Raw genomic sequence first — 25,602 nt, forward strand, 5'->3', positions numbered from 1 at the left:
GATCAAAATTCCGATAAATGATGCCGGCAAATAGGTGTTGATCACCACTGGCAGTATTGTTATTAATAACGATCACCTCCGCCGCTGAAATGAGGCCCTCAAACGCTTGGTTTTCTTCAGCACCGAGATCATACGGTCTGCGCTTCAAGTTCAGCATTGCCGGGACCCTAATCTCGCAGGGACTCGACCAGGCTTAGCAGCCGCGGTCTGACCAGATCGCTGGTGATGTCAAGCGACAGCGCCCACAGCGCCAACCAGGTGAGTGCTTTGAATATCCCACTCGCCAAATACACCGAAGATACCTTCATTATCAGTTTGCACTTGTTCTTAACCTTTTTATTCTGGAGAAGAATGCAGATGCTCGTATTTGTAGCACAAAGCAACTGCCATCAATGCCATTATCTTTCAGCTGCTTCCGGACAATACAAGAAAACCTGGCGATACACAAACACGTCCTCAACCAGCAGATGACAAAGGTGATGCAAACATAATCTGAAAGTGAAAAGAGCACCAGACACTCCAGCAATCGGTGCGCAACCAGAACATGTTTAGGCGACAGAGGCGACTGGCAACGGCGGCGAATGCGTAGACTTCATTTTTTTAATTACTAAACGCTGAGCTGAATAAGTCATACTGCATAAAGCCATGCCGGCTGGTGCACAAAAATGGGTGGATAACATCAAGTACTGGAATGTCTTCTCACAGACCAGTTTCCTGACATGGCATCACATCACCTCTGTGGCCACACGTCTCCCCACGGGTGACACCTGTAGATCCATCTCCGGCCTGGCCAACCGCACACCAGACCACAGTCAGGTCACACGACCTGCAGGTCCGTACCCGATAATGGCCAACAACACGACACTAGACCACACAGGCCGACCACAGTCCGCAGGTCCGCCCGAGCCCAGCCTACCGCACGACATCAGGTCATGCAGTCTGCAGATCCGTGCCGGAGCCCGGGTCCCCCAGACAGTCCGCCGCCGCCGCACTCCACTATCGCACGCACGCAAACTGGGAGCACTCGACACTGACAAAACTGCCGACCGGATCGACCATGACGCCGCGCTGCTCCACGGGCGCGTGCACGCGCACCTGGCGCATGTGCGTGTCACGACCGTTCTGGTGGTTGGTGATGACGGCGATCTGCACGTGGTAGGTGCGCAGCGGCCGGTCGTCGGCGCCGCGCAGCGCGAACACCACCCAGCCGGACGGCTCCGTCAGCTCCTTCACCTCGAGCTCGCGCAGGTCGTGGAAGCTGGTGCCGGCTCGGATCGACACCCTGCGCGCGCACGCGGAGACGCACTGGGAGGGCGCACGGCACAAAACTCGGCGCGACGGCGGACGCATCGCACAACGGCGGCCCGTGAACTGCGCGGGAGCCTCCAATAAGAAACATGCGCTACTGAGCACGGCGTCGTGAAGTGACATGGGGAATGAGCTTGTAAATGCTCTATCAATTCCTGTAACAATGCTTCTCAGGCCTTGATATCCTTAAACCTTGAAAAACCTTGAAACCTTGATATATTTAGATCTATGTGGCATGGTCTGTCATATGGCCTTAGGTGTCATCTCGATTTGCTACAATTTATGGGTTTCAACATGATTAATCATTGTTTTTGTAACTAAGTCATGTCAAACTGCAACTACCCTGGCATTCAAGACACAGTTTGGATACACAAGATAACCCTGAGTGTGTGTGGGGGGAAGGGTAGGGCGCATCAACTGCTGTAGGTCATGCAGCAGGATAGCCCTGAGTTTGGACCACTAGCTGTATGCACTTCAGAAGTATGACAAGACATTTTCCCACTTTCAGGGTCTGACAACACCACTTACCTTTTACAAACATCATCATCCATTGGTTCAAAACCAGAAAACCAGGATTTTTGTTAACACTGTTGAATACCCAATGTTGTGGAACACTCTTGAACTGGAAATCAAAACAGCCTTGCAAAATGCAAGGATGCTGTGACATTAATGCAAGCAGCCTGAGCAGTACTGCAACAGGTTGCAGCATACCTATTTGGTGTGTAGCTCTCATCTTGCTTGAAGTCAGAGTAGATACAGACTTGTTGTATAGTTGTTTTTCGTTTGAACTGTATGTTGATGAGATGTGGCTGTGGCCCATCTGACTGCCAGTAGGTCTCCAAACAGTGGTCTCTCAGCTGATCAACACCAAAACCTGCCACCAGAACAAAATGACATTACATTAGTGGGAGAGATTGGGTATCAGGGCAAATGCTCACACAAGTGCTGTTTAGTGTGGGCACCAATAAAAATCCACCAATTCAAAGGTGTAGAATAACACATGAAAAAACATGTAGGTAAGTTTGCTACACCTTTATGTACCTCCAGCCAAAAGGCATCTGGGACAATTCGCACATCTCTTCATGCCATTAGACATTAAGAGATGTGGTGATATGCCCCAGGGTGCAAACTACACCAATCTTGTGCCCATAAGCACATGCAAAGGCTGTGGACCTAATGCTTTGCAGCATACCAGTCTAAAACACGTAAATACAAAAACAATCCTAGGTCTTTCAATTTTGCATAGCCATACCTGGTTTACAAGTAGAGAGGCTCCAAACTGCCTGGTTTCCCACCTCACGAACCCTTCCAAGACGCTCCTCCTTGTAGGGGTCATACTCCTCTATGACATCAGGAGGCAGCATAGATGCCATTCTGGTGGAAAAAAGCTTGCATGAACATTTGCTGTTAGTGCACACTTAAACTTCACATGGATGCAAATTCAACCTAATTCAGTCTATAAGGCAAGAACCAGTTATATTGCATCCTATTATGTGGTTCTCACACACCTCAAGAACATTACACCAAACAGTCCTTAATTGCTTGGTGAAGGGCACCTTCAAGGCATAACCATGTTACATCATTTTCAACCTGTCACATGTGGTGAGATTAAGGTATGACATCTTAAATTATAAAGTTAGAATACAATAACAACAAAACATTAGATTGTACATCAAATGTTATATTCAAGCAAACTCTGGCAGAAGGCTGTAAGCAATCATAGCCATAGCCATCTGTAAAAGGGCATATAGCACTCATGTGAGCTGTTGAGCCAACCACAAAACTTTGATGACTGCAAAAAAACTCCAACTCGCTGGTCAAAAGTCACACAGTGCTAAGTCAAATGTTAAAAAGTCAAAACCTGAGGCTTAGCTGTGATTTTAGACCATATATCACCTGCTACATGCATTTCAAACCATTCCATCATTACAATTAATGTGGCTTCCAGCTTGGTCAGCTGGTTTTGAGTTTTCAAGTTATCTTTGTGCAGATAATATCTTGAAGGATTTTTGACTCATAGTACCTTTACAACAAATTTACTGAAATGCTAGGCTATAACAACAAACTGCCTGATGTTTGGCTCTCTGTGTTGAAACAGCTGAAAACCAAGTGGCTGACTCTGAACAGTTAGGTTTATGGCAATATGGCAAGAATAAGTACTAGCACATTTACAATTGTGTCACTGCTATGCCAACTTGCTTGGAGTAACACATATTTTTTGCTGGCTGGGAAAAAATAAAAGCCATTAAATGTGCTCTTATAAACAGTTTTATTTGGAAAGGAAGTGCAGTTCATGCAGTAATGTTATGTTAAATGTTAAAAAATCTCACACAGAACAATTACCAAGACCATAGTCTGAAACATGTACTACAAATCATTCCTCATCACATGGCTTGTTTAAAACCCATGACCAAAAAACAGGGCCTCCAGATTTCAGCCTTATGTTGTCTGTCTCAAGGCTCCAGCGCCTTAATGACAATACAAGGCAATATCGGATGTGGGTGTCAGTCACCGCCCAGCCATAGGTATGATCATAATGCATTATCATGCATACCTCTCCGTTAATTTGTTCGCTCGACTTCTCTGTCAAGCCTTTATGCAAAGGCGACTATCACCCGCCCCGCACAAGAAGATTCAGTACTACTAGTTAGCCAATACAATCCAAAACACAGGCCTGAGGGTAATCCCAAGACACGTCCACCATTTACACTGCCTCGCGTTCACCCCACTGAATATTAATATCACAGAAAAACCAGCGCAACCGAAAAGGCGAAAAAACACAAAACCACGCCAAACCTGCGCTTTTGCGACAACTAGCAATGCGTTTATTTCCGCGGGGGACGCGAGAGGGCTGCGCGATTGGTGTGGAGCTTACACCGGTTACACCACAGGGACCGCGCACTAGCAGGTATAGTATAGTAATCTTGACACCTGCCCATCCTGGGGTTCTCGTTTCAATTTTGTTTTCTCCCCCATGGAGGCCTTACCCTTCCTGATGAGCAAATCTTGGATCCAGGGACCGGTGTGAAACATTGAGGCTGTTTTAGCCGTGCCTGAAAGAGTGGGAATTGCAATAAGGTAGGAATTATATCGAGATTTTCCTGCCGGCAAAATAAAAAAACAGTGTTTGAAAGCCCTCCTGTGCGGCTTGTGGCAATGACGTCGTATTTTGAGGGAAACTGTACTTAACTGATCACTAGGTCTAATGCAAAATTGTCCACTATGGGACAAACAACTGACCTCAGTAGACATTGTAAATTATATTGCAGATATGGCTCCAAGCTGACATGTTAACAATGTAGCAATCTGTAAACCACAGAATGGCAGAATTCTTATCTAACTATCCCAAACAAAAAATGGTGGGAGAGACCCTGTGCCAAATGACTACTGGGTTGCTCACTATCTGGTTGAAATTGCTCTCAGAAGCTGCCATCAGCTGTTTTGCTGTTCTCTCAGTCCTGCAGTCATCTTCCAGATCATGAAACAACAGTGAATAAAGGCACCACAGAAATATGGGGCCACCCAGCTCAGTGTGTTTAGCAACTGTGGGCAATCGCCCAGGGAGGCAGCAATTAACCTACCTTGCTATGCAACAAATAAAACTATAAACTGGACCATTTCTCTTTGTTGCTTTATAGAGTTTCCTGAACCACCTTATTTGGACAAGCATTTGTCCCTGAATCAGATTGTTACTGACACTATCAGATGCCTATTGAGATGCCTGCCAGCTGTAATCTTGTCTGTTCATGAGAAAAGAGATGTGTGACAGTTTTGAAAAGCAGACATTGATTGACAATATGTTACTCATGTATATGAAAGTACCACTTTTGTTACTCCCAAACCAATAGGTATGCCTGTGAGCTTGATGATGGGATATGCCCCTGTAGAATCATGCATGTGCATAACCACCACTGGTGTCATTGTTGTCTGAACCTCAATAGCACACAGGTGGGTTGAACACCTTTTGTGTTTTGATGGAAACAGAAGAAGACTCAGTAGCATTTACTGATTCCATATCACAGAAGATGCTTAAACAAAATTTTGAAAACTGTTGTGAATTGCAGAGGATTGAATTTTTGAAGTTTTAAAACCTCATTTACAGCTAAATGTATGCAGATTTGATGGTTCTATTAGTTCTGGGGATGTGCTGGCGTTATCTTGGTCCAAACCCTTGAACTCAGTTCAGTTAATGAATTTCTGAGATGATTCCCCACACCAAGGTCAGGCAGTGTACGCACAGCTGTCCCGAACATGCACGGTGTTGTGCTGGGTCTAGTTTTTGCCCCTGTCACAGTCCAATTTTTTAAAGTGTATGGGTTATACTAATGTGTGCTATTATGTTAGTATATGGCTATACTAGTGATGATGTAAAAACAGACATCAGGATAATTTGTATGTGCAAATAATACAATTCCTCCACTTTGGCAATCTTTGTCACCTGCCAGTCCTTGAGTATACATACCAGCTCCACATCAAACGATATTCGACCTACCAAACCCCATCTTTTCGTAGTAGCATTATGACAAAGGGTTGCCACCTGACACTTCGCTGCTCATTTTAATGTTGCAGTATTGCCATCCTCAGCCATTGCTGAAATTCTCAGATTCGTAGTAGGCAAACATTTCAAAGTTAGGAGCCATATTTCGACAAAAGTGTGGCGTGCTAACGCAGCTTTACTGGGCTTGTCCTTGTTGTCACGTCAGCTATCAGAAGAGGTGAATGTACGTTCGAGAGTAACTCGGATTTCCTCACCCTTGATGCTTCGCAACGGCCTTGGGTCGTTGCAATGGGGCCTACCATAAGCGCATTCAGTGGATAATTCACCACGTTGCAGGGATTGTACCGATGACACGGCCGTGTCGCGCCCGCGCTAAGGGACCTGGAGTGGTCAGTAGCGGTGCAGCTCCTAGATGAGCGACACATACCAATGCAGCGCTGCCTTTTACACAGCGAGCACGCGTGCGGCAGGTTGAGACGCCAGACGGAGTACCGTGCGGACGTCTCATGCAGAGGTGCGGGCCGTCGATGGCTTGACTTTACAATGTATCCCGCGTCCGAACTGAGCGTGCCCGACGTTGGTCTAATTTCCGTGCGATTGCTGAGTAGAACAACGCTCCAGCACAAGTTAAAGCCGCCCCAGGAATCGCATGCTCAGCAACATGAGTAAGCGGTATGCCCAGATGCCAGCAACGTGGACAGCGGCGGGACATGAGTGTGTTCGTGCGGGATGGACCAAGAACGACCGGTAGCACTGCGCCATGAGTAGTTGTCGAAATGCCGACTTTTGGCGCACTTTTCAATTGTGTCCGGGCTTTTATATCCGAGCTTATGCACATGATGATTGACGATACCAATTCTCATGAAAACCGTTTATTGCGGATGACACTGAAAACATTATGCTAGTGACATGTGGCTACCTATCCCAAATGACAGTCCTCGTTTTGCAGGCCTGTGGTGATGCGATTGGGCTGTCTTGTTTTTGAAAAGTGATGAATTCCAGACTCCATACACTTCATTGGGTCCCCGGTCTGCAATAGTGATGTGGGGTATCAGATAACATGAGAAGAATCTGTAACACAAGAGCTCTATGCCAGTTCACGATGTGGGATTTGTGTTACTTTCCTTAATGGTTATTTCTTTCGGGCCGAAGACTACGCCAGCGTGTTTTTGCTCATAAGTCTTTTAAGCACGAATTGAATCTCAATCCCCATGCTGTTCCTCCCAAAGGCGAGTGAGAAATGTAGTGTGCTGTTCCATTTGTCATTTGTAGCACTCCTGACATTTGTCCGGCAGGTGCTGTTCTAACCGTAGCGGTATTAAGCCCAGACACATCTCCCATCCTTTAAAACTGGTTAAGTAAACGCACTTATCTTATTTCGTGATCACTGATGAAAAAATATACTTAAGATGTTTTTTCTACATATTTTTGTTTTGTCATGTTAACCAAAATGCATCCAACAGTCGAGAATAACGTCAGTGGTGTTTTAGAGAAGGTGCCTTTTTGGTGTGTGTACGTATATCTTATATGTGTGAGAGAGAAGCTTTACGACGCACCCTGCTGCTGAGGCTAAATGGCGTCGCCTGCCTCTGACCTTGACAGGAACGGCGAGCACCGCGGAGAATCGAGCCCCATACCTCTGGTTTCCCAGACGTGCAGTGGTTAACGCAGACGCGTTAACCACCACACTTCCGTCCCTTTTTTTGGGGGGGGGGGGATGAGCGCGATGCGTTCGTAATGTATGGTTAAAGAAATCCTGGTTTTTGTTTTAGATATCTGGGTTATCTGTCACCAGAGATGGATTTTGGAACATCAAGACCGAGCTCTTTTGACTCTTACCCGTCAAGCCCAGCCTTTGGATCTACTCCAGCTGCCTCTCCAGGCACGGCCGGATCAGGGAATGATAAAGAACTCCAAGAGTTCCTGATGATGGAACAGCAGAAAGCTCAGTTTCAAGCCCAGGTAAGTATTTTGGTCGCCTTTCCCCTTTTTTCCGTGGAACCAATTGCTATAACACACAGGAGCGATGTAATTTTGGGCTCACACTTAACCAGCGTAGATGGCATGGTTTTACCCTGGTTAACACCCCTCTTGATGCACAAAGTGAAGTTTTTTGGCCATGAAATCTTACTCAGGTAGGACCAAGCGCAGACGTACCTGATGTGTAATAACCAGACGTTTTTTTTCCGACAATTTGTGGGACTGACCTCAGGTACACAAGCTGAATGACCTTTGCTGGGAGCGGTGCGTTGACAAGCCGTCCAGCAAGCTCGACTCCCGGCAAGAGAGCTGCTTGGGAAACTGCGTCGACCGCTTCGTCGACGTGTCGCTCACCATCACCAACCGGTTCGCGCAGCTGGTGCAGAAGCAGCAGGGCTTGTAGATAAGACACGTGCCTGGATCCGAAGGGTGGATCCCGTATCCCACGGGTTCCATGTTTATGGGATCCCGGGATCTATTTTGGCTCCAGGCACATGTCTGCGTATAGACATCGCCCCGGGCCCGCGCAGTCTCGCGAAACCTGTTGTAAAGCGTGGTGCCTGGCTGCGCGGCTCGACGGAATCGATCCGCCATGTCAGTCACCTTAGCCCATTGTGTGGCGCCGCGATGTGTGTTGATTTGTAGCTCTGCTAATACATGCGACTGGTACATTTGCATACATGGAGGGAGCAGCACTCGCTCTGCAGCAAATAGAGTAGGCGGATGACGAATCACCACGCCGCAACATGTGGCTCCATCCTTCATAACCGTGGTTCGCCCCTCCCCCGCCTCGTCCCGCTGCTTTTATTTTTGGATGTTATACCCCACCCTTTACCAGCGGCAAGCCTCGCAAACCATGGCGTACGAACTTCATTAGGCCACCAAGTCAACAGCAGTTTCAACAGCAGAACGGCTGAACGGTGTCCATTACATTGCCCCCGCCGACCGGGAGGTAACTGCTCATGAACACATACTGGTTTTACATTTGTTATATCGCATTACGCCAGGGAACAACTCAATCTGCAACCACCAGCGGCTCGCAAGAATCGCAAGCATTGCCGGAACCAGGGTGGAGGGCGACTGATAATAGGACCATGCCCCCTGCGACGGTGATGAATAGCTTATGGTACCTGCGGTTGGTTCTCTGGCGTTCGCCTCTGGCCCTGGCTTCGTTATTTTGGGGTAACAGGACAGTATATCGACAGGCGAAAGCTGACTTCGTAAAATATCGACGCCGTGAAATGTCGACACAGCTAATAGTTACTTTCGACTGATGTTGCATTTAAGTTCAAAGATTCTGTAACTGTTTCCAGTATGACAGCACCCGGACAAGGATTTCACCGTTGGCGTGCGCTTAAGTCGCGGTAACACCCACCGATGGCCATTAATGTCTGGGTCCTGGGAAGGGCGTCATTCCAGGCCTCCATGGGCGTCATTCCAGGCCTCCGTGGGCGACATATCAGGCCTCGACATGGGCGTCATAATCAGGCTTCCATGAGCGTCATACCAAGCCCCTTTATGCGCGTCATAACAAGCCTCCATATGGGCGTCACACCAAGTCTCCATATGGGCGTCGTGCCTGGTCTTCATATGGGCGTCATACCTGGCCTCCATATGGGCGTCATGCCTATTCTCCACATAGGCGTCATACCGGATCTCTATGGGCGTCATGCCAGGCCTCCATGGGCGTCATGCCAGGCCCCATATAGGTGTCATAACATTTCACATCACGCTTGTTCAGGTCTCTGGGTGGGATGACGCATATCAGTGAGAGGTATATCGGGCCTTTATGAGCTGCACACCTGATTACTGTCACCTGCATACCAGGTATCGGCAGCTGCATACCAGATATCGGCAGCTGCATACCAGGTATCGGCAGTTGCGTACCAGGTAACGGCAGCTGCGTACCATGTATTGGCAGCCGGAATGTCAGGCACTGACAGCTGGTTTCTTGTGCATCATTTTGGAGCGGCATGATATAAAAATATTACCAACCGCCTAAACCGATTTAAACCAATAATGCAGTTATGGGTACGGCAGGAAACCCCGGGCTGGTGGGAAGGCCTACAGCGTAGATTATTTGCAGATCTGTAGTGCGTATGGTGTAGGCTGCACAACCCAGCACTCAAAGACTTCCACATTTAGTCCGTCACAATGACTGAAAACGGTTAGACAATCTCGCGTGAACCCAAACGATGTCGGGAATCTCCAGTTATGCCAGTGACCATCACTCGCGTCCGAAATCTCCATGAACACGCGGGTACATGAAGAGAAAGGCACAACTGGTATATCATTCCACTGCGTCTCAACACGGTATACGCGCAACCATATTAATAGGCCAATACCTGAGTAGGAATCGACACACAAGTACCTGGCATTCTGACTTTATGCAGGACCGGTATAGTCCTACATATGTGCAGGACCGGCAAGACACTCATAAAGGCCTGGTATGCAGTCTGAAGACCTGATAACCTCGTCGTAATGAATGGTATACCGCCCCCAGAAACAGGGAATATCGCCTACAGATGCCTGGTATTCCGCCGTAGGCCTGGTATGACTGGTGTTGGATACATGCCGCCACTTGCAGCACGCGTCCGCCGTTCCATCCTTTGCGGGGTGCCGCACCCGCCAGAAACATTTGCGGCACGCTTTAGCCTTATTTACTAGAAAGTCAGATGCTATGTTATGTTATGACACTACACTATGATGCTATGCCGTGCTGTGAAGATATGCTATGGTGCTCTTGCGGTACCGATGTTTTGCTTGCCGATATTTTTGCGGAGTCTGATTTCACGTGTTGCTGTCTCGTTCCAGATACCGTTATTTAGCAATGATCAGCACCCGCCATTGCATTCGCCCCGGTCTACAAGGGAGTCTGTGGCAGTCAATGTATCGATCGTGGTACGAAACTGTCCAAAAACAGGTTCGTCGCAATTGTCTATAAATGCCGCGGCAGTAATGTCTCGTTAATGAACAGTTCCGTAATGCACGTGCTCAGGAATGTAGTTAAATTTATCCACAAGGATGCTACATCCTTGTAAGATTGGCTTTCTCGGCTTTTCGCCACTGTATTGAAAGTACAGCACATTTAAGAAAACCAATAAAAAAACAGCGAGCATCAGTGACGTTCGCTACACCATGCTCTGCACTCGACATACCACCTCAATGGTTAGTGACCCGGTGGCCATTTGGCAAACACCGTAAAGACCTACACGAACTGGGAGCAAGCGTACTACCTTTCCCAAATTCCCCAATGCGTCATCTTTGATAATTTGTAAGCGGTTGCAAAGCACAATTTTGGCCGTCAAAGAACACTGAACGGAGGCGGTTTTTTCGCTGCTAACCATCGCATATATTTTGTCATACATCGTAATGTAGTTAAGGAATGTACACATCTTTACGTGTTTTGAATGCACAAACACTTTGGGCATGTTAAGCCAGCTAACAGAACAGCCGCAAGCGTGCTGAACAGTTGAGACTAACCGACGACGCACGCGCTAGGCATGAAGGAAACACTGGGCTCACCAACAGATTACGACGGGTGTAGCTATGCCTTCTAGTTCACGTGATTCGGGTACAATACTCCAGAGGGCGCCACCATCGCGCCGCCTCGACCGCACGGCTATCCACCAAAAGCTAGATGAGATAACAACGTCCCACGCACGTCCTCGGCGAGCCTGCTGGTGCCGCCCGTCAGTTCCGCGGGTTGGCGTGCTGGTGGCCACCGCCATGCCGGCCGATGCCCCAGGTAGCCCGGGGCTGCGCCACCGCACGGCCGCGCTCAGTTGGACTTCACTGGTGGGCTCTGCTTCAGCTGCAAAATGAGACTGCGCATGCGCGACGTGTCCTTGGTGTTGCGGTTGACCTTGGGGTTGAACTCGCACAGTTTGGCGATCTGTTCCCAGTCGGCGGCCGCCTCGGTCGACTTGTTGTCCCCGCTGACCAGCTCCTTCTCAGCGGCCCTGGTGGTGCGGCAGAGCCCAGGTCAACGGAGCGGCTCTCGGTGGACACGTGGCCGTCACTGTCCACGGTGCGGACGGCGGCGTCGGCCCCTCGGCGCGTCTACAGTGGGCACAGACGGCCCTGACCCGCCACAGTCGGGCCAGCCCACAACACGCTCGGCCAGGACAAATGACAATCAGCGACAGCACGTCCGTCCAGGGCCCCTTCGGTAAACACTGCAGCTCCCTTGGACGACAGGGTCATCCAGCGTGATGAATGGATAACTCCACCACGGGAGTTTGCTTCTCTGCTCTGGACTAACATGCATACCGCACGGACTTCCGATGTTCGTGAAGGCTCATCAACGATAACGTACGAGACGAAACACTAAACTGTGCAACACAATGAGCGGCTCCGTGAAGGTCTACAAAGTAAAGCAATACAAACGAAATGCCAGCTGTACGACTAAGACTGGCTCCTCATGAAAGCACCACTCAGAAACAATGAGAGAATATCCCACCCGCCACAACGATCCAAAATGGCTTCCCGATCCACGAGCCGGAAGCAGGCGCAGGCCATTACGTGTCGCCATGTTCTACGATATGTAGGAAAGCTAGTCATAAACAGCTTTGGAATGCTTGGTAAGAAAAAAACAGAGCACCAGCCATCGTGCGAGTGTTGTTCCCGATCCCCACGTGACTCAATCCCACTGAGTCCTTGCATCGTTAGCCATAGCCACGATTTGTGCTCTATCCCATGAAATCCAAGTCACGAAAATAAAAATGCCTCAGTCCACGGCACCTGCCAAACACCTGCCCAAACTTGCGTCTTCAAGGTAAACCCCCATAACCATCCAACACATGCCAACCTTATTCGACCCCGCGCGAGACAGACCGAGCCTCGGTATGGGCCGGCGAGTGGCGTGTCCCGGTCTTGCTGGCGCCGACTGCCGGCCGGCAGACCCCGCCAGGCGCCGGGGCCTCTGAACGCGACTGCCCCAACGTCGGCCAGTCCGGCCCCACGCGACCTCGCACGGCCGCCCGGTCCGTGGACCCGCCCGCTCGCTGGAGGGTGTCGGCGACTGGCTACCGTCGGCACACCACGCCGCCAACAAGCGGCGGGGGTGACGGAGCCGGCCGCCGGCCCGTACAGCCCGGTGATGCTGACCACGGTCGGCACACCACGCCGCCAACAAGCGGCGGGGGCGAAGGAGCCGGCCGCCGGCCCGCACAGCCCGGCGATGCTAACCACGGTCGGCACACCACGCCGCCAACAAGCGGCGGGGGCGAAGGAGCCCGACACCGGCCCGCACAGCCCGACGTCGGCGCGGTGAGTCCACGGAACAGCGGGGAAAACGCACAGCCGCTCCTCGCGGTCGGCATACGTGCACACGACTGCATCCTACGAGCGATGCACGTGCCGCAAGCGCGCGATGGAGGTGGCATACACTACTGGCATCCAGCGGTCTGCTACGCATGCGGTCCAGGAATTGGATGAGCTCCAGAGATATCCGGCATCGTTCCAGGTGGCTCGCTTACCTATCGATAAAAACGGCCCGGCGGGACCCAAGTGTTTCAGCCATTGTGTAAATGAAACCGCTAACATCCAGGCTGACCGAGGATACCCTCCCCCCCCCCCCCTCCCGGCTACGTCTGTATAAACTAGTACCCGAACCTGAATCCTATGACCAATGCCCATTTGGCCTGGGTGATACGCGACCACCGCCTCCGCAGAAGCTGCAGCGCGCTACCAGCTTGGAGCTATAATGTGCCGCCTCACTGACTACATTCTGACATGCACTGATGAGGTAGAGTGTGGTATGTCTTTTGACAGATATCTGAAAATTCAGGGGCTGCTAACATGACGAGTACGTGAATTGGACTATGGCTGTTAAAGACTGCCCACTTCCAGAGGATGGTCTTTATGTTAGCTTTGTCATCATGCATTTACATTGCATATGTATTGCTACAGTGATTACACAGTATCTTGTTTTAGGCCAGCCGGTTTCTTGACATCTGCCTTTTGTGTGTATGTATATATATATATATATATATATATATATATATATATATATATATATATACTCTTATGATATGCCCTTATAATGATATGTATGCACGATGTGTACATTGACAAGAGTATCTGGGATTATCCGGCCATATCATGTCATTGTTGCAAAATCAACTTTATACGTGGTTTTTAATTTTACGTAAGTTTTTAAGTGCGTTTGCAGGGAACATTATTCACATAAATAATGTTATAACAAAAACAGTAGTAATAGCCTTATTCCTCGATGAAGAATCGGGAGAACGGAGATACAGATGGGTTGATATTTCGGCAACATGCCTTTATCGAGTCAATAGCAGAACAGTACCAGTCTTCTGCTATTGTTCCATAAAGGCATGTTGCCGACATATCAACCCTTCTTTATCTCCATTCTCCTGATTTTCTCATCGAAATAAGGCCTATTAATACTGTCTCATCCAGGCTTGTAATTTTGATGGATGCTATCATGTTGCCGATGCTGGACCATGAGTCACCAGATGTTAAACATATTTGATATTTTGTCGCTTCACTGCTCCATGCATTTTTTAAACAATGTTTGGCAACGTGCAATTTTGTTGCCAGCCCATGCACTTACTACATCATCAATATCGGTATTGTGACAACACCAACCATGCTTATCATGTGCTTCATAGTGTTAACATGCCATTGGTGAGCTGTCTGGCTCAATCAGCCTAAATGTTTCGCTGTCGTTGAGTTTCCACCACTTCCTGCCAGTTTTTGCCAGCCCTTTCTAACCGGCAAAACCTGCCTGGCACGTCATCATCTACTACTTCGCGGCCTCGTCGTAATGACGTCACTGCGGGGTATCCCACTCCTCTAATACTGCCTGTTCCGATCTACGTCAATGGACAAGCTTCATGCCCACGGCACAGCTCATGCAAGGCCACCAGGGCGTCTGCCAGTGGCGCTGCGTGCATGCGACAGGCGGGTACAGGGCCGTCGCATAACTCACAGCGCTGCCTCTCTGTTGCAATGCAAAGAAGCGCAACACATCATGTGAAAAGCCAATGGCGTTTTCCGCGCCCATGACTCAGGCTCGTACACCGGAATACATAGCGAAACCAGCAACCATTGGAACATGAAACAAGTGTTCAGCTTCGCGTCCACTAACACAGTTGAAACTCTTGTCAGAACCCGTGTTGAACTACACAAAGACGCATTTCATTACGAAAAAGCGGCACGGCTGTGGACACACGTCAACGAAATACTGGAGATGGTCATGATAGGACGCGTGAAACACAACGCACGGTGATGGGCTGCAGTAATATGAAATCTACACAATAAGTGAACCACAGAACAAACTTACGTTGCAGGTTTACATTACATTATGCGAGGTAGTCCAGTGACTGCGTCAATCTAAACGGCTTAGAAGAGCACTTGTCGGTACGCGGACGCCAGATTCAGTACAACCAGCTGAACAAAACTCGCATACAGTTCTGGTCATCATGTGTGCCACCCAACATTCAATAAAAAATTAAATATTAAAACTGACTCATGCATATCACAGCCACTAGCCTTGCGATGTAAAGTGGAAGAAATGATTGTAACCAAACTTACCTTTCCCTGTTGAGCAGCCCTAACCAGCCCCAATCCTTGCCTAAATCATGTGCATATTTACTTGCGTAAATTATGTAAATGTAATACATATATATATATATATATATATATATATATATATATATATATATATATATATATACGGAGCTACATGCCAACAGCATCAGAGTATTTATGCCACCGCAGCTAGAGGCTGCTGTCTTAAGCAGGGGCCTCCACTAGCGCGCAGCCCCGAGCAGCGTTCCGCCTCGCCGGGGCTAGGCTCTGTGCCCCTGGTGAGGGCCCGCTGGCCGTCCGCTCACTCACCTGTTGGCGGCGCGCGTCTTGGAGACGGACTCCTCATGCTGCTTGTACCAGTCCTCCAACTCCTTCTTGGCCGACTCGCGCCACTCGTCCTTCTTACGCTCCTCTTCGGCGTCTGCGGGGCCGCGCGAGCCACGTGAACAGACGCGCCAGAACACCCACGCCACAGCACAAACAGTCGCCCCCAGATCCAGCACAGCACCTTCGCTCACGTGACCACGCGGCCTATGGGCAAGTAGAGGCGTCAGGAGCCCCGTCGGCCGGTCAACTGATCCAGGTCCCACTGACACCACGCAAACCCGTTGGCAGCATCAAGCCGGAGGGCTGACAAGCCGCCACCACCCTCTCCGTCTTCCAACTCTTGGAAACGTCCGTGTGAAGCCGACGACGATGGAAAGAAATACGATAACATGCAGGAGACATCAAACTGCCGCAAAGTCATCAACATGAAACATCTCGACTGTCGCTCCCAGCCGGCCTGAACGCACCCTTCTCCTCGAGTCGCTGCCGCTGCTCCTCGCGCCAGCGTCGGATCTTCTCGGGCTCGACACGAGGCGCCGGGGTCGGCGTCGGCACGGCGGCGGGCGCCGGAGCTGCGGACCGTCCGGAGCGTCAGCGCGCGGAGCCGTCAGACCGGCGGAGACGCCCGCGCACAGCGCCGTCCGCCGAGCCGCGGCCAGCGCCGGCCGAAGGCAGACGCGGGGCGCATACACTGTCCGGCAGCTCGCCACAAGAAGCGACCCCGACGGACGCTGCTTGGTGCGGAGGGTGGGCGGGAACGGCGCCGGCGCCCAGTGCTGGGTGGCGAAGCTCATCGGTCAGTCTGGTCTTCCAGGGCCGCAGATGGCGGCGGCACACACGCACTCGACGGTCACTGCCAGTATGTACGGGCCCAGACCCACGTCTGGGCAGAGACGAACGCAATGTCGTGGAAAGGAGCATAAGCAGGGTTGCGCACACGGATAGCAAAAGAGAAAAAACAAACCAGACCGCCGCAGGCAGCAAAAACAGAAGCCTTCTGAGGCCAGAAACGGGACAAACCTGGTGCGGGAGCTTCCTCGGCGTCACCACCTGGACCGGCGTCGCCCGCCGCTGAAAGACCAGCACGCACGAGTTGGTCACGCACCAGCCGGCACCAAGCGACACTGAGCCCGGCTGACGGCACGACACAAGCACACGCCCCGGTGGATGACCCGCGTACGATCCACTCAGGCAGCATGCGCCAGACGGACGGAGGCTGTCCAGACGGCCTCGGTGGTATCTGCCACTTGAGGGTGGGCCAACGTGGCCAACGCACGTTCGAAACGTTCGCCGGACTTTGTGAGTTTTCCTGCCGAAGTCTCGTCAAGCAGCGTGCCCATCGACGTCAAACAATAGGCCGTGATTGAGAACATGCTGTGAGATATGAATGCGTTCTCGGCAGCAGAAGACATCACAGAGGCAAGGCCACCAACATGCAAGGAACCCAAACGATAGCCAACATCCTGCTCAGCCAAACATTCATGAGAAATATGCATGTAGCGCGATCCGCACTTCTTTAGTTGACCAAATGCTTTCATGGGTAAGCTGGGATTTGTCCGCCAGTCGACCCAACCCCACCATCCCAGTGGAAGAATTCCAGGTCACTGTAATTTTGCCAGCGATGCAAGGTCGTGAGAAGCCGTCCATCTCTCACTCAGGCTTTCTTGGCCAGCTGCCAAATGACTGTCAAAGACGAGCCATAAGGCATTGCAGTACATGGTTTCAAGATAATACATATTCCTGTAGTTTCTATTCATTTATAACGCCATACTCACCTCCCACTGGCTACAATATTTGACAGTTTGGCGGCACCCATACCATATCCCGAGGGAATCGATTCAATAATGCATGCCAAAATGGCGACCCTGTCATCACGGACTGACCTGCGCTCAGGTCAAAGCCCATGTCACCCTGCGCCTCGGAGCCGATGACATCGAAGCCTTGGTCATCTTGCACTGCGCTTGGCGCGAACAGGTCGTCATCTTGGAATGAGATAATGGTAAATAGGCATTTGTGGAATGGTCGCATGGCATGAGCCACTTCTTTTGCATCATTCTTGATACTACTGTTCATATCCACACTTGGATTAAAGGGGAATGTTTGAAAATGGGACAATGTTAAAAAATAATGTAATTTTCGAAATGTTGTTACTGAATAAACCAATGAAAATGAAATGAAATTAATTCTTCTCAGCAAAGTTTACTCCCAGAGAAATGAATCAACAACAAATTGCAAGGAGAAGAATGCACACAATGTACACATCTTTACAGTTAAGTGAAATGGTGCCTCGCACAAACACCACAAGATGAAGGCTGTTCTGAGATGATTGGCTGCAAAAGCACAAACATAACATATTTAAGACATACTTTGCATACAGTCATGATAGGTTGGTATCACACAAATGAGGCAAAGAACCATGGTCTCTAATGGTTGGTTGGCTCCTGGGGTTCTACAATACACTCAGCAGCTCAGGCTGCATAGCTGTGTCTGCTTCTCACCCTGGAAGGACGGGGGGCAACATGGGGGATTGAACCCTGTGCTTCCAGCCAGTGAGACAGCTGAACTATTAGCACCCACTTTGTTGTCTTCACTGGATATGTACTTATTCTAGCATCTAGGTCTTCTAGACAACTTACATAAGTTGCAGATGTATGTGTGAAAGAGCATGATCATATATTGTAATAGCAAAAGCAACTATGAACAAAATTTATGAAGAAAGCCAAACAATGCAAGTGGCATACAGCCTGGCCAAAGCTGTGATACCAGGCATGCAAAGGAATCAGGCATCAAAGGCCCATTCAGCAGTTTAATGAGTCATAAAGGCAGGCAGCAGGCACCATGCTGCTACGTGGATGCACGTCACAAACATCACCAGTGCCAAACTATCATCCTTGCAGTGCACCCATACACATATCAGAGTGACCCCGGGAATGCAAATAACTAAGAGTACACTACCTCCACCTTTCGCCGCAAGGCTGAGGTTTCGGGGGCGAGCAGTTTGGGAACAGCCAGCCTGACTACACCACGGCCCAGCCACGTGCGGAGCTGGCCAGCCACTGCCAGGCGGGACCGTCACCTGCTGGCTGCGTCGACGGCGGAATGATGTCGTCTCCAATACCAGCCAGCTGGTCCTGCTCCCGAGCCAAAAACTCGGCCGCTGGGTCGGCGCTGGTGTCAAAGTCCATGGCTCTGCTAAAGGAGAGGCTCTGTTTATTGACAGAGCACATGGACTTGGTGCGATGTTACCCACTGATTTGAATTACTGTCACAAGTACACAACACATGCTATCCTGTCACCCATACCTTATAGCCAGTCTCACATCACTTTGCTGATCTCAGTCTGCCAGCATGCCAGAGACCCACAATGGGCTTGAAAGCACCAGAAGATATGCAGCCTGGATAAACAAACAATGTGAGACCAGGGTTGACAAATTTACTGTCATTGTGAGACACAGCCAATCAAACACAAGAAAACTGACAGTACCATTTATATGAAGTTCTTAGTAGCACAACACCCAGAAAATTGCAAAACAATGTGTGAGAGCTTCCTGCATTTGCAACAAAAACCTTACCATGTAGTATGACTCAACAGATTATGAAAATCAATATTGGTCATGGCACACTGGCATGAGCAGATGACAGTACTATTTATATGAAGTTCTTAGTAGCACAACACTCAGAAAATTGCAAAACAATGGTGTGAGTTTCTTGCATTTGCAACAAAAACCCTACCATGTAGTATGACTCAACAGATTAAGAAAATCAATACTGGTCATGACACACTGGTATGAGCAGATCTGACAACATTCTACCCAAATGGAAGTAAGATAGGTACATAGAATGACACACCCCATGCATATCACCATGACACCACTCCCAATAACTAGTCAGAGAATGCTCAATATAATTTAGGTGGAGTGGTGGGGTAAGGATATAGTTTCACCATCAAATGATGCCTGGTTTAAGTACCAAATGTTGCAACTACTAGTAACACTAATGGAGCATACATCACAGGAGACATAGAGAAGGGAGTGCTTTTTGTAATGGAGAATGTCTTTAATTCACTTTTAGATACTCCAAGTTTCCTTGAAAGGTAAGAAATGGCCAATAGCATCCATGTGTATTTGATAGAATCAAGGTAAATAGCACCTGGTTTCAATCCTTTGTGTTGGGATGTCACCACAGTCTTTAGAGATTTAGTCTGAAGCCTTGGATTAGATGGATTTCTGGGATCACCACTGACAGTGAGCAGTGCTTACTGCATGCATTCTGATCATGTTATGTAATGACAAATTTTCAGGTCAAATGCCACTGACTGCAAGTTGTCTCAGTTGGGGGAAAATAGTAAGTGCCTAGAGTAACTTAACCCACCATGCTATAGATGGCTGAATAGGATAGCAGGTATTCTTAACAAACTGAGCTATCAGAATAGACAATGGTTTGGTGAGCCTACAGAGTTTCTGGTATGTGTGTCATGTGGGCTTTACAATACAATCAGCTGCTGAGGCTGCATGGCATCACCTGCCTCTCATCCGAGCAGGAAGGGTGGGTACCACAGATAATTGAACCCTGTTCCTCTTGTTTCCCAGATATTCAGTGGTTAATGTAGACATATTTACCACTACACTACCAGCAAGCCCCCAGGGTTTCCAGCAAGGTTTGGCTATGATGGCATAAGTTGGGTCAAGAAATACAAAGATGTACTAACGCAGGAGTTCCTATTGCAATATGGCAATCTACATGCCTCAGACTGCCATCACACTTGATCAATACTGTATTAAAGCATATTCCATCACACACTTAATTTGGTGACCTTGGATCAAGAAGTTAGCAGGTACTACCCATTCTGAAGTATGACAGGTAGATGCCATACCAAAGATATATTATCAAGACAACAATAAATGGATTGTTGAATTATGATGCCATCCCCAAAAGCCAGAAAACGCATTGAATTTTTGTCATCCAGAGGCAAAAGAACTGACACCACAGTGACTACAACCCATATGGAGCTTCCGACATCAGTTAACTAATTAACTGAACAGAATTTTAGCTTATGTTTCACTGAGTGCCAGAGTCATTTGGAGACATCTGCATCATCAAGGTGTCATCTGAGATGTGGTGATGGCATGACAGGGGCCCAAACCCAACATCAATAGGTCAAGAGACAACTGCCCTAATCACTAAACCACCAGCACCCCAATAACCCCAATCCAAGCAGACAATGGAGCCATATGGCGGTTTCGCATTCCCAGCAATGTTAACCAACAAATAATAGCCCTGTGCCTCATTCTGAAACATATTCCTGCCCTGCTTCGCTTCTTAGCCTCAGTCAATGCAGGGCCATAATCAACCAAATCACGCAGTGCTGAAAAGGGCCTCTCAAATTATTGGTTGCAAAATGTAATCCCCTCACAGTTTGCTACATGACACCAATAAGAACTCATTAATTCATTTGAGTAGTAGCCTTGGTCCCACATTTGGGCCCAATTTATAGTTGACAGTTTCGCACTCCTCAAACTCGGTGTTTTACACTTGTTACAAACCGACTATGTGCAATTTCTACTTTTCAACGCAGGACCGCAGGCCGAAATCCCCAATGCCTCCACACTCTTATCAGTCATGCCAAGCAGTCGAAGTATTTCAACAGTGACAAAATTATACATAACAGGTACCTACATTACCCACAATAACGTGCAATCCCCCGGACGTCGGTAACCGGCGTGCCCCGTAATGGAACGCGCAGCAAGAGAACAGAAGGGAGGTGCCCAATATGCTGCCGCGAGTACTGTCGGTGATCATGGCGCAGTGGGCAAATCACTTTGTGCTTAGTAATCTACAACAATCTACTGCCATCGACCGGGGATTAAGCTTGTGTGGTCCAAAAATATCCTTACCTTGCCTTATGGTGATCAGGGATTTATAAAAGGTCACTAGGCCTGTAGGTCCCGGCCTCGTCAGGCTCCCCGTCCGGTAACCAAACAGTCTCAAATTATGGGTAGATTTAGTGTGGGACGTCATACATAATGGCAGCTCAGTACATATCAAGCCTAGACTTGAACTGTGCAACTGAGGTTGTCGACACGACCGGGCATGGAAAAGCGTTCCAGTCCTTGACAACCCGCGTGCTGAAAGAGCTACGACGGACAATAGTCCTATCTCGAGGTTTTCTGAGCTTCCAGCGGTGTCCTCTTGCCACCTCCGAGTTGTGTCTTGTCAGGAACTCCTCTTCCGACAGCAACATATCGCCGTGAAACAGTTGGTACACTGTAACCATGTCTCCCCTGCGACGACGGTAGTACGGCGAGGGTAACTGAAGGAGTCTGAGCCTCTCAGGGTATGGCTGGCGCCTCACTTCATAAACAAGCCGGGTAGCTCGTTGCAGAACCCGCTCCAGCTGCCTTTGCTCCAGTTTGCCGAACGCGCCCCAGATGGCGTTGCCATACTCTAAGTACGGACGTACTGAGATCTTAAAGAGCAAAGGCAACGTGCGAGCATCGATGTTGGCAAAAGACCGCCTCACGACCGCCAGCATCTGGCTAGCTCGGAGATCGCTTCCGCCGTCTGCACGTGGAACTTGAGCCGGTAATCCACAAAGATCCCGAGGTCCCTCTCGGTGGAGTCGACCGCGATTTCGGCGCGGTCCAAGAAGTAGCTCATCCTCGGGTTGCAGTTCCCGATGCGCATCATTTTGCACTTTGCTGCACTAAAGGGAACCGGCAACTCCTTTGACCACTTGGCCAGGGCGTCGAGGCCAACCTGCAGAGGTGAGTTAGTCAGGGGCCTCGGGACACGACAGGAAACCTTGGTGTCATCCGCGAACATCTTGACCGCGCCTTGCACTTGTTCTGGCAGATCGTTCACGAAAATTATGAACAGTTCAAAAATTATGTAATGATACAGTTACTTCACAACGAGCCAGTTGGGAATATTGTGGCCTAGGCTACCGGCTGTTGAGTGCTTGTTGATTGCTGCGTGCGAAGTGATTGGTCAAGGTGTGTGATATGTATATAGGTCGACTGTTAGCATTCGCAACCAAGATGCGTCATCACTTACGCGGCGGAGTGTTTGATTACAACCGGGGTCGGGTACTCAGCTCGGATCTGTGGGTTGTTGGGGAGTCTGGAATACAGAGCCGCACGCGGCTGGTGCGCCAAGCGAATTGTTTTATTGATCATCCACGGCGACGAGGATGGGATAGTGAACTTTGCTTTCGAAGTGGCGGCCACACGATGGCTTTATCACTGATTGGGAATATCGGTGAGTACAGTGACAGTGACCCGGACTTTAGAGAGTATCTGGAGGGGTTTGAACAGTTTCTGGCTGCCAACGCCATCACGTCTGCGCCGTGGAAACGGACAGTATTTCCTATCGTCTATGGGTCACGCATGCACTCGGTTCTGCGAAGTATCTGTGCTCCGGAGCTTCCCGCCTCGAGAACCTACGAGGAGCTGGCGGAGGCCGCCCAGAGGCATATTGCCCCGAGGCCGACAGTGATCGTGTCGCGATATACGTCTAGCCAGACAGAGCAGCAGGCTGGACAGACAGTGTCAGTGTTTTTGGCGGAACTGCGGTGGGTCGCAAGGGACTGTTCGTACGGTGATCGCCTGGAGGAGCAGCTCCGGGACAGATTTGTGTGCCGGCTAAGCAACGGGGCGATGTTGAAGCGACTTCTGCGGGAGGGAGATAGCCTGTCTCTGGAATCCACCGTAAAAATAGCGACCGCTTTGGAGACAGCAGCTGCTGATGTGCAGGAGATCGGTGTCGCTCCACAGGCAGTCCCGCTGACGGCTCCAGCAGCGGTCAGTCCCAGTCCGGAGCCGCTGCACGCGGTCGGCCCGGCGGCGCCGCCTCCGGAAGGGCTGAGGCGACGACCCCGCCCATCCCGGCCGGCGACGGCGACTGCGGCAAAGCCGGCGGCGGCTGGGCCGGCGAGTTTTGGCAGCCTGCCAGGCAGATCAGCTGGTGGAGCAGCATGCGTACGCTGTGGTCGCCGCGGTCACCCAGCGCCGGAATGTCCACCCAGACGGGCCACCTACTATGGGTGTGTAAGAGTGGGACATCTTCGAAATGTGTGCAGAGCGGTGCATACTGCAATGGCGGACAGCGCGGAATCGGATGGAGAAAACAGCATGTTACATGTGAGCAGCACAATGACTCCGAACCGTACTCCCCCGTACAGGACGACAGTGGAAGTCAACGGGAAGCCGCTGGTGTTTGAAGTCCACGCAGGGACAAGTCGGACGACGATCAGCGAGGTCATGTGGCGGACGGAGTTGGAGAGTGTTCCGCTGGAGTCGGGCCAGGAGTCACTGACCACATACACGGGAGATGCGGTGCTGGTGCGCGGCCGACTGACAGCGCGCGTGAAGTGTGGCGCGCAGCAGTCCACGCTGACCCTACTCGTGGTCCACGGCGACGGGGCTCCACTCCTCGGCCGGGACTGGCTTGCACACTGCGGCTACCATAGGAAGGCATCTTCAGCATGGCACCGCCGCTGACCGACCTTCAGCAATACCGCGCGCTGTTCCAGGACGACGGAGGCGCCTGCACGCAAACGGTCAGTCTGGACATTGACCCACCGGTCACACCGAAGTTTTACAAGCCTCGGCCCGTGCCCCTGGCTCTGCTGCCGCTCGTAAATGCGGAACTGGATAAGCAAGTCGAGCGGGGCATTCTACGACGAGTGAAGACCTCGGATTGGGCGGCGCCCGTGGTCAGCGTTCTGAAAAGCGACAAAAGCTCAGTAAGAATGTGTGGGAGCTACGACCTGGCGGTTAGCAAAACCTCCCGAGTGGGGCAATACCCACAACCGAGAATCGATGAGCTCCTCACAAAACTGGCGGCAGGTCAGAAGTTTACCAGACTGGACCTGAAAGAGACATATCTGCTGGTGCCTCTAGATGAGGCAAGCCAGCGCTGCACCATGATAAACACCCATCGGGGCCTCATGGCCGCCACTCGGTTCGTGTGCGGCATCTCGTCAGCTCCGGCGGCGTTCCAGCGCATGATGAAGCAGCTGCTGGCCGGCCTGTCATACGTTGCCGTCTTCCTGGATGACGTGTGCATCACGGGCCGGAACGATGAAGAGCACTGCCACAATGTCGAGGCGGTGCTGAAGCGTCTCTTAGATGCTGGTCTGCGGCTGAACCCGAGCAAGTGTGAGTGGATGTCTAAACAAGTAGAATACTTGGGCTACAGGGTCGACTGCAACGGCATCCATCCCACAGCTGCAAAAGTGCGGGCAATCGTGGAGGCGCTACAGCCTGCTGACGCCAAGCAGCTGAAGGCATATCTCGGACTGCTCATGTACTACTCCAAGTTCATGAACAGTCTGGCCACCGTGGCGGCGCCGCTCTATCGGCTGCTGAAGGCAGGTCAGCGGTGGAGCTGGGGGCAGGCGAAAAGCGCGGCATTCGAGCGCACCAAACAACTGTTGGTGCAAGCGCCGTGCCTCGCACACTACGACGTGAACCTGCCGCTCGTACTGTCCGTGGACGCTACCCCCTGCGGGCTCGGAGCTGTACTGTCAGTGATCGACGGTTCGGGAATGGAACGCCCGGTGAGGTACGCATCGCGGAGCCTGGCGGCCGCGGGGGTCAACTACAGCCAGTTGGATAAAGAAGGGCTGGCGGTGGTCTTCAGAGTGAAACAGATAAGCCAGTTCGTGTGTGGCCGGCAATTCATCATACAAACGGATCATAAGCCTCTCCTGGGCCTCCTAAGCAGTGACAAGCCGCTATCGCTCATGGTGTCGACCAGAGTAGCCAGGTGGCGCCTCGCACTGCAGGTGTGCCAGTATAAGCTGGTGTACGCCCCCTCAGCTCGGCAGGCAAACGGCGATCGACTGAGCCGCCTGCTACTGGCTGTCCGCCCGGCCAGCGTTCCGGATCCCGGAGACGTCGTCTGTCTTCTGGAGTCGATGGACT

At 50.5% G+C, this 25,602-nt stretch overlaps 3 protein-coding genes across 13 annotated transcripts; 1 reads left to right on the forward strand and 2 right to left on the reverse strand.

Moving 5' to 3' along the window:
* Window positions 1–320: 320 nt before the first annotated feature.
* APC10 (anaphase-promoting complex subunit 10) lies at window positions 321–4,056 on the reverse strand. The gene is made up of 4 exons (XM_037231326.1): window positions 3,863–4,056; window positions 2,561–2,682; window positions 2,020–2,182; window positions 321–1,282 (listed from the first exon to the last, which is right to left on the reverse strand). Exons 2-4 carry the CDS (start codon window positions 2,679–2,681, stop codon window positions 997–999), a joined length of 570 nt encoding a protein of 189 aa, XP_037087221.1. The 5' UTR covers window position 2,682; window positions 3,863–4,056; the 3' UTR covers window positions 321–996.
* Window positions 4,057–7,578: 3,522 nt separating this feature from the next.
* On the forward strand, window positions 7,579–8,457 carry LOC119107779 (mitochondrial import inner membrane translocase subunit Tim8). Its single transcript, XM_037231327.1, has 2 exons — window positions 7,579–7,768; window positions 8,019–8,457. The coding sequence occupies exons 1-2, from the start codon at window positions 7,604–7,606 to the stop codon at window positions 8,187–8,189; spliced, it is 336 nt and encodes a 111-aa protein (XP_037087222.1). The 5' UTR covers window positions 7,579–7,603; the 3' UTR covers window positions 8,190–8,457.
* A 2,652-nt stretch (window positions 8,458–11,109) lies between these two features.
* Window positions 11,110–21,589, reverse strand: Clc (clathrin light chain). 11 transcript variants are annotated; one of them, XM_037230876.1, is made up of 8 exons: window positions 21,571–21,589; window positions 18,753–18,868; window positions 17,560–17,658; window positions 16,697–16,747; window positions 16,144–16,248; window positions 15,659–15,770; window positions 14,748–14,759; window positions 11,110–11,748 (listed from the first exon to the last, which is right to left on the reverse strand). In XM_037230876.1, the coding sequence occupies exons 2-8, from the start codon at window positions 18,859–18,861 to the stop codon at window positions 11,568–11,570; spliced, it is 669 nt and encodes a 222-aa protein (XP_037086771.1). In that variant the 5' UTR covers window positions 18,862–18,868; window positions 21,571–21,589; the 3' UTR covers window positions 11,110–11,567. The 11 variants fall into 11 exon arrangements, with proteins under 11 accessions (XP_037086771.1, XP_037086766.1, XP_037086765.1 ...); XM_037230871.1 differs by lacking the exon at window positions 21,571–21,589 and adding an exon at window positions 21,362–21,449 and having other exon boundaries at window positions 18,753–18,865; XM_037230870.1 differs by lacking the exon at window positions 21,571–21,589 and adding an exon at window positions 21,362–21,449.
* Between the last annotated feature and the right edge of the window lie 4,013 nt (window positions 21,590–25,602).

The sequence above is a fragment of the Pollicipes pollicipes genome, unplaced genomic scaffold, assembly GCF_011947565.3.
Source record: "Pollicipes pollicipes isolate AB1234 unplaced genomic scaffold, Ppol_2.1 Scaffold_6686;HRSCAF=7923_pilon_pilon_pilon, whole genome shotgun sequence".
Classification (NCBI taxonomy): Eukaryota; Metazoa; Arthropoda; class Thecostraca; order Pollicipedomorpha; family Pollicipedidae; genus Pollicipes; species Pollicipes pollicipes.

Coding starts and splice junctions, on each gene's coding strand:
- APC10 (XM_037231326.1), bottom strand. CDS start 2,681: ATGGCATCTATGCTGCCTCCTGATGTCATAGAGGAGTATGACCCCTAC. Junction 2,183..2,560: donor CCTCTCTACTTGTAAACCAG/GTATGGCTATGC, acceptor TTCTGGTGGCAG/GTTTTGGTGTTGATCAGCTG. Junction 1,283..2,019: donor GAGAGCTACACACCAAATAG/GTATGCTGCAAC, acceptor GTGCGCGCGCAG/GGTGTCGATCCGAGCCGGCA.
- LOC119107779 (XM_037231327.1), top strand. CDS start 7,604: ATGGATTTTGGAACATCAAGACCGAGCTCTTTTGACTCTTACCCGTCA. Junction 7,769..8,018: donor AAGCTCAGTTTCAAGCCCAG/GTAAGTATTTTG, acceptor GACTGACCTCAG/GTACACAAGCTGAATGACCT.
- Clc (XM_037230876.1), bottom strand. CDS start 18,861: ATGGACTTTGACACCAGCGCCGACCCAGCGGCCGAGTTTTTGGCTCGG. Junction 17,659..18,752: donor GCCGTCGACGCAGCCAGCAG/GTGACGGTCCCG, acceptor TCTCATTCCAAG/ATGACGACCTGTTCGCGCCA. Junction 16,249..16,696: donor CGAGGAAGCTCCCGCACCAG/GTTTGTCCCGTT, acceptor GACGGTCCGCAG/CTCCGGCGCCCGCCGCCGTG.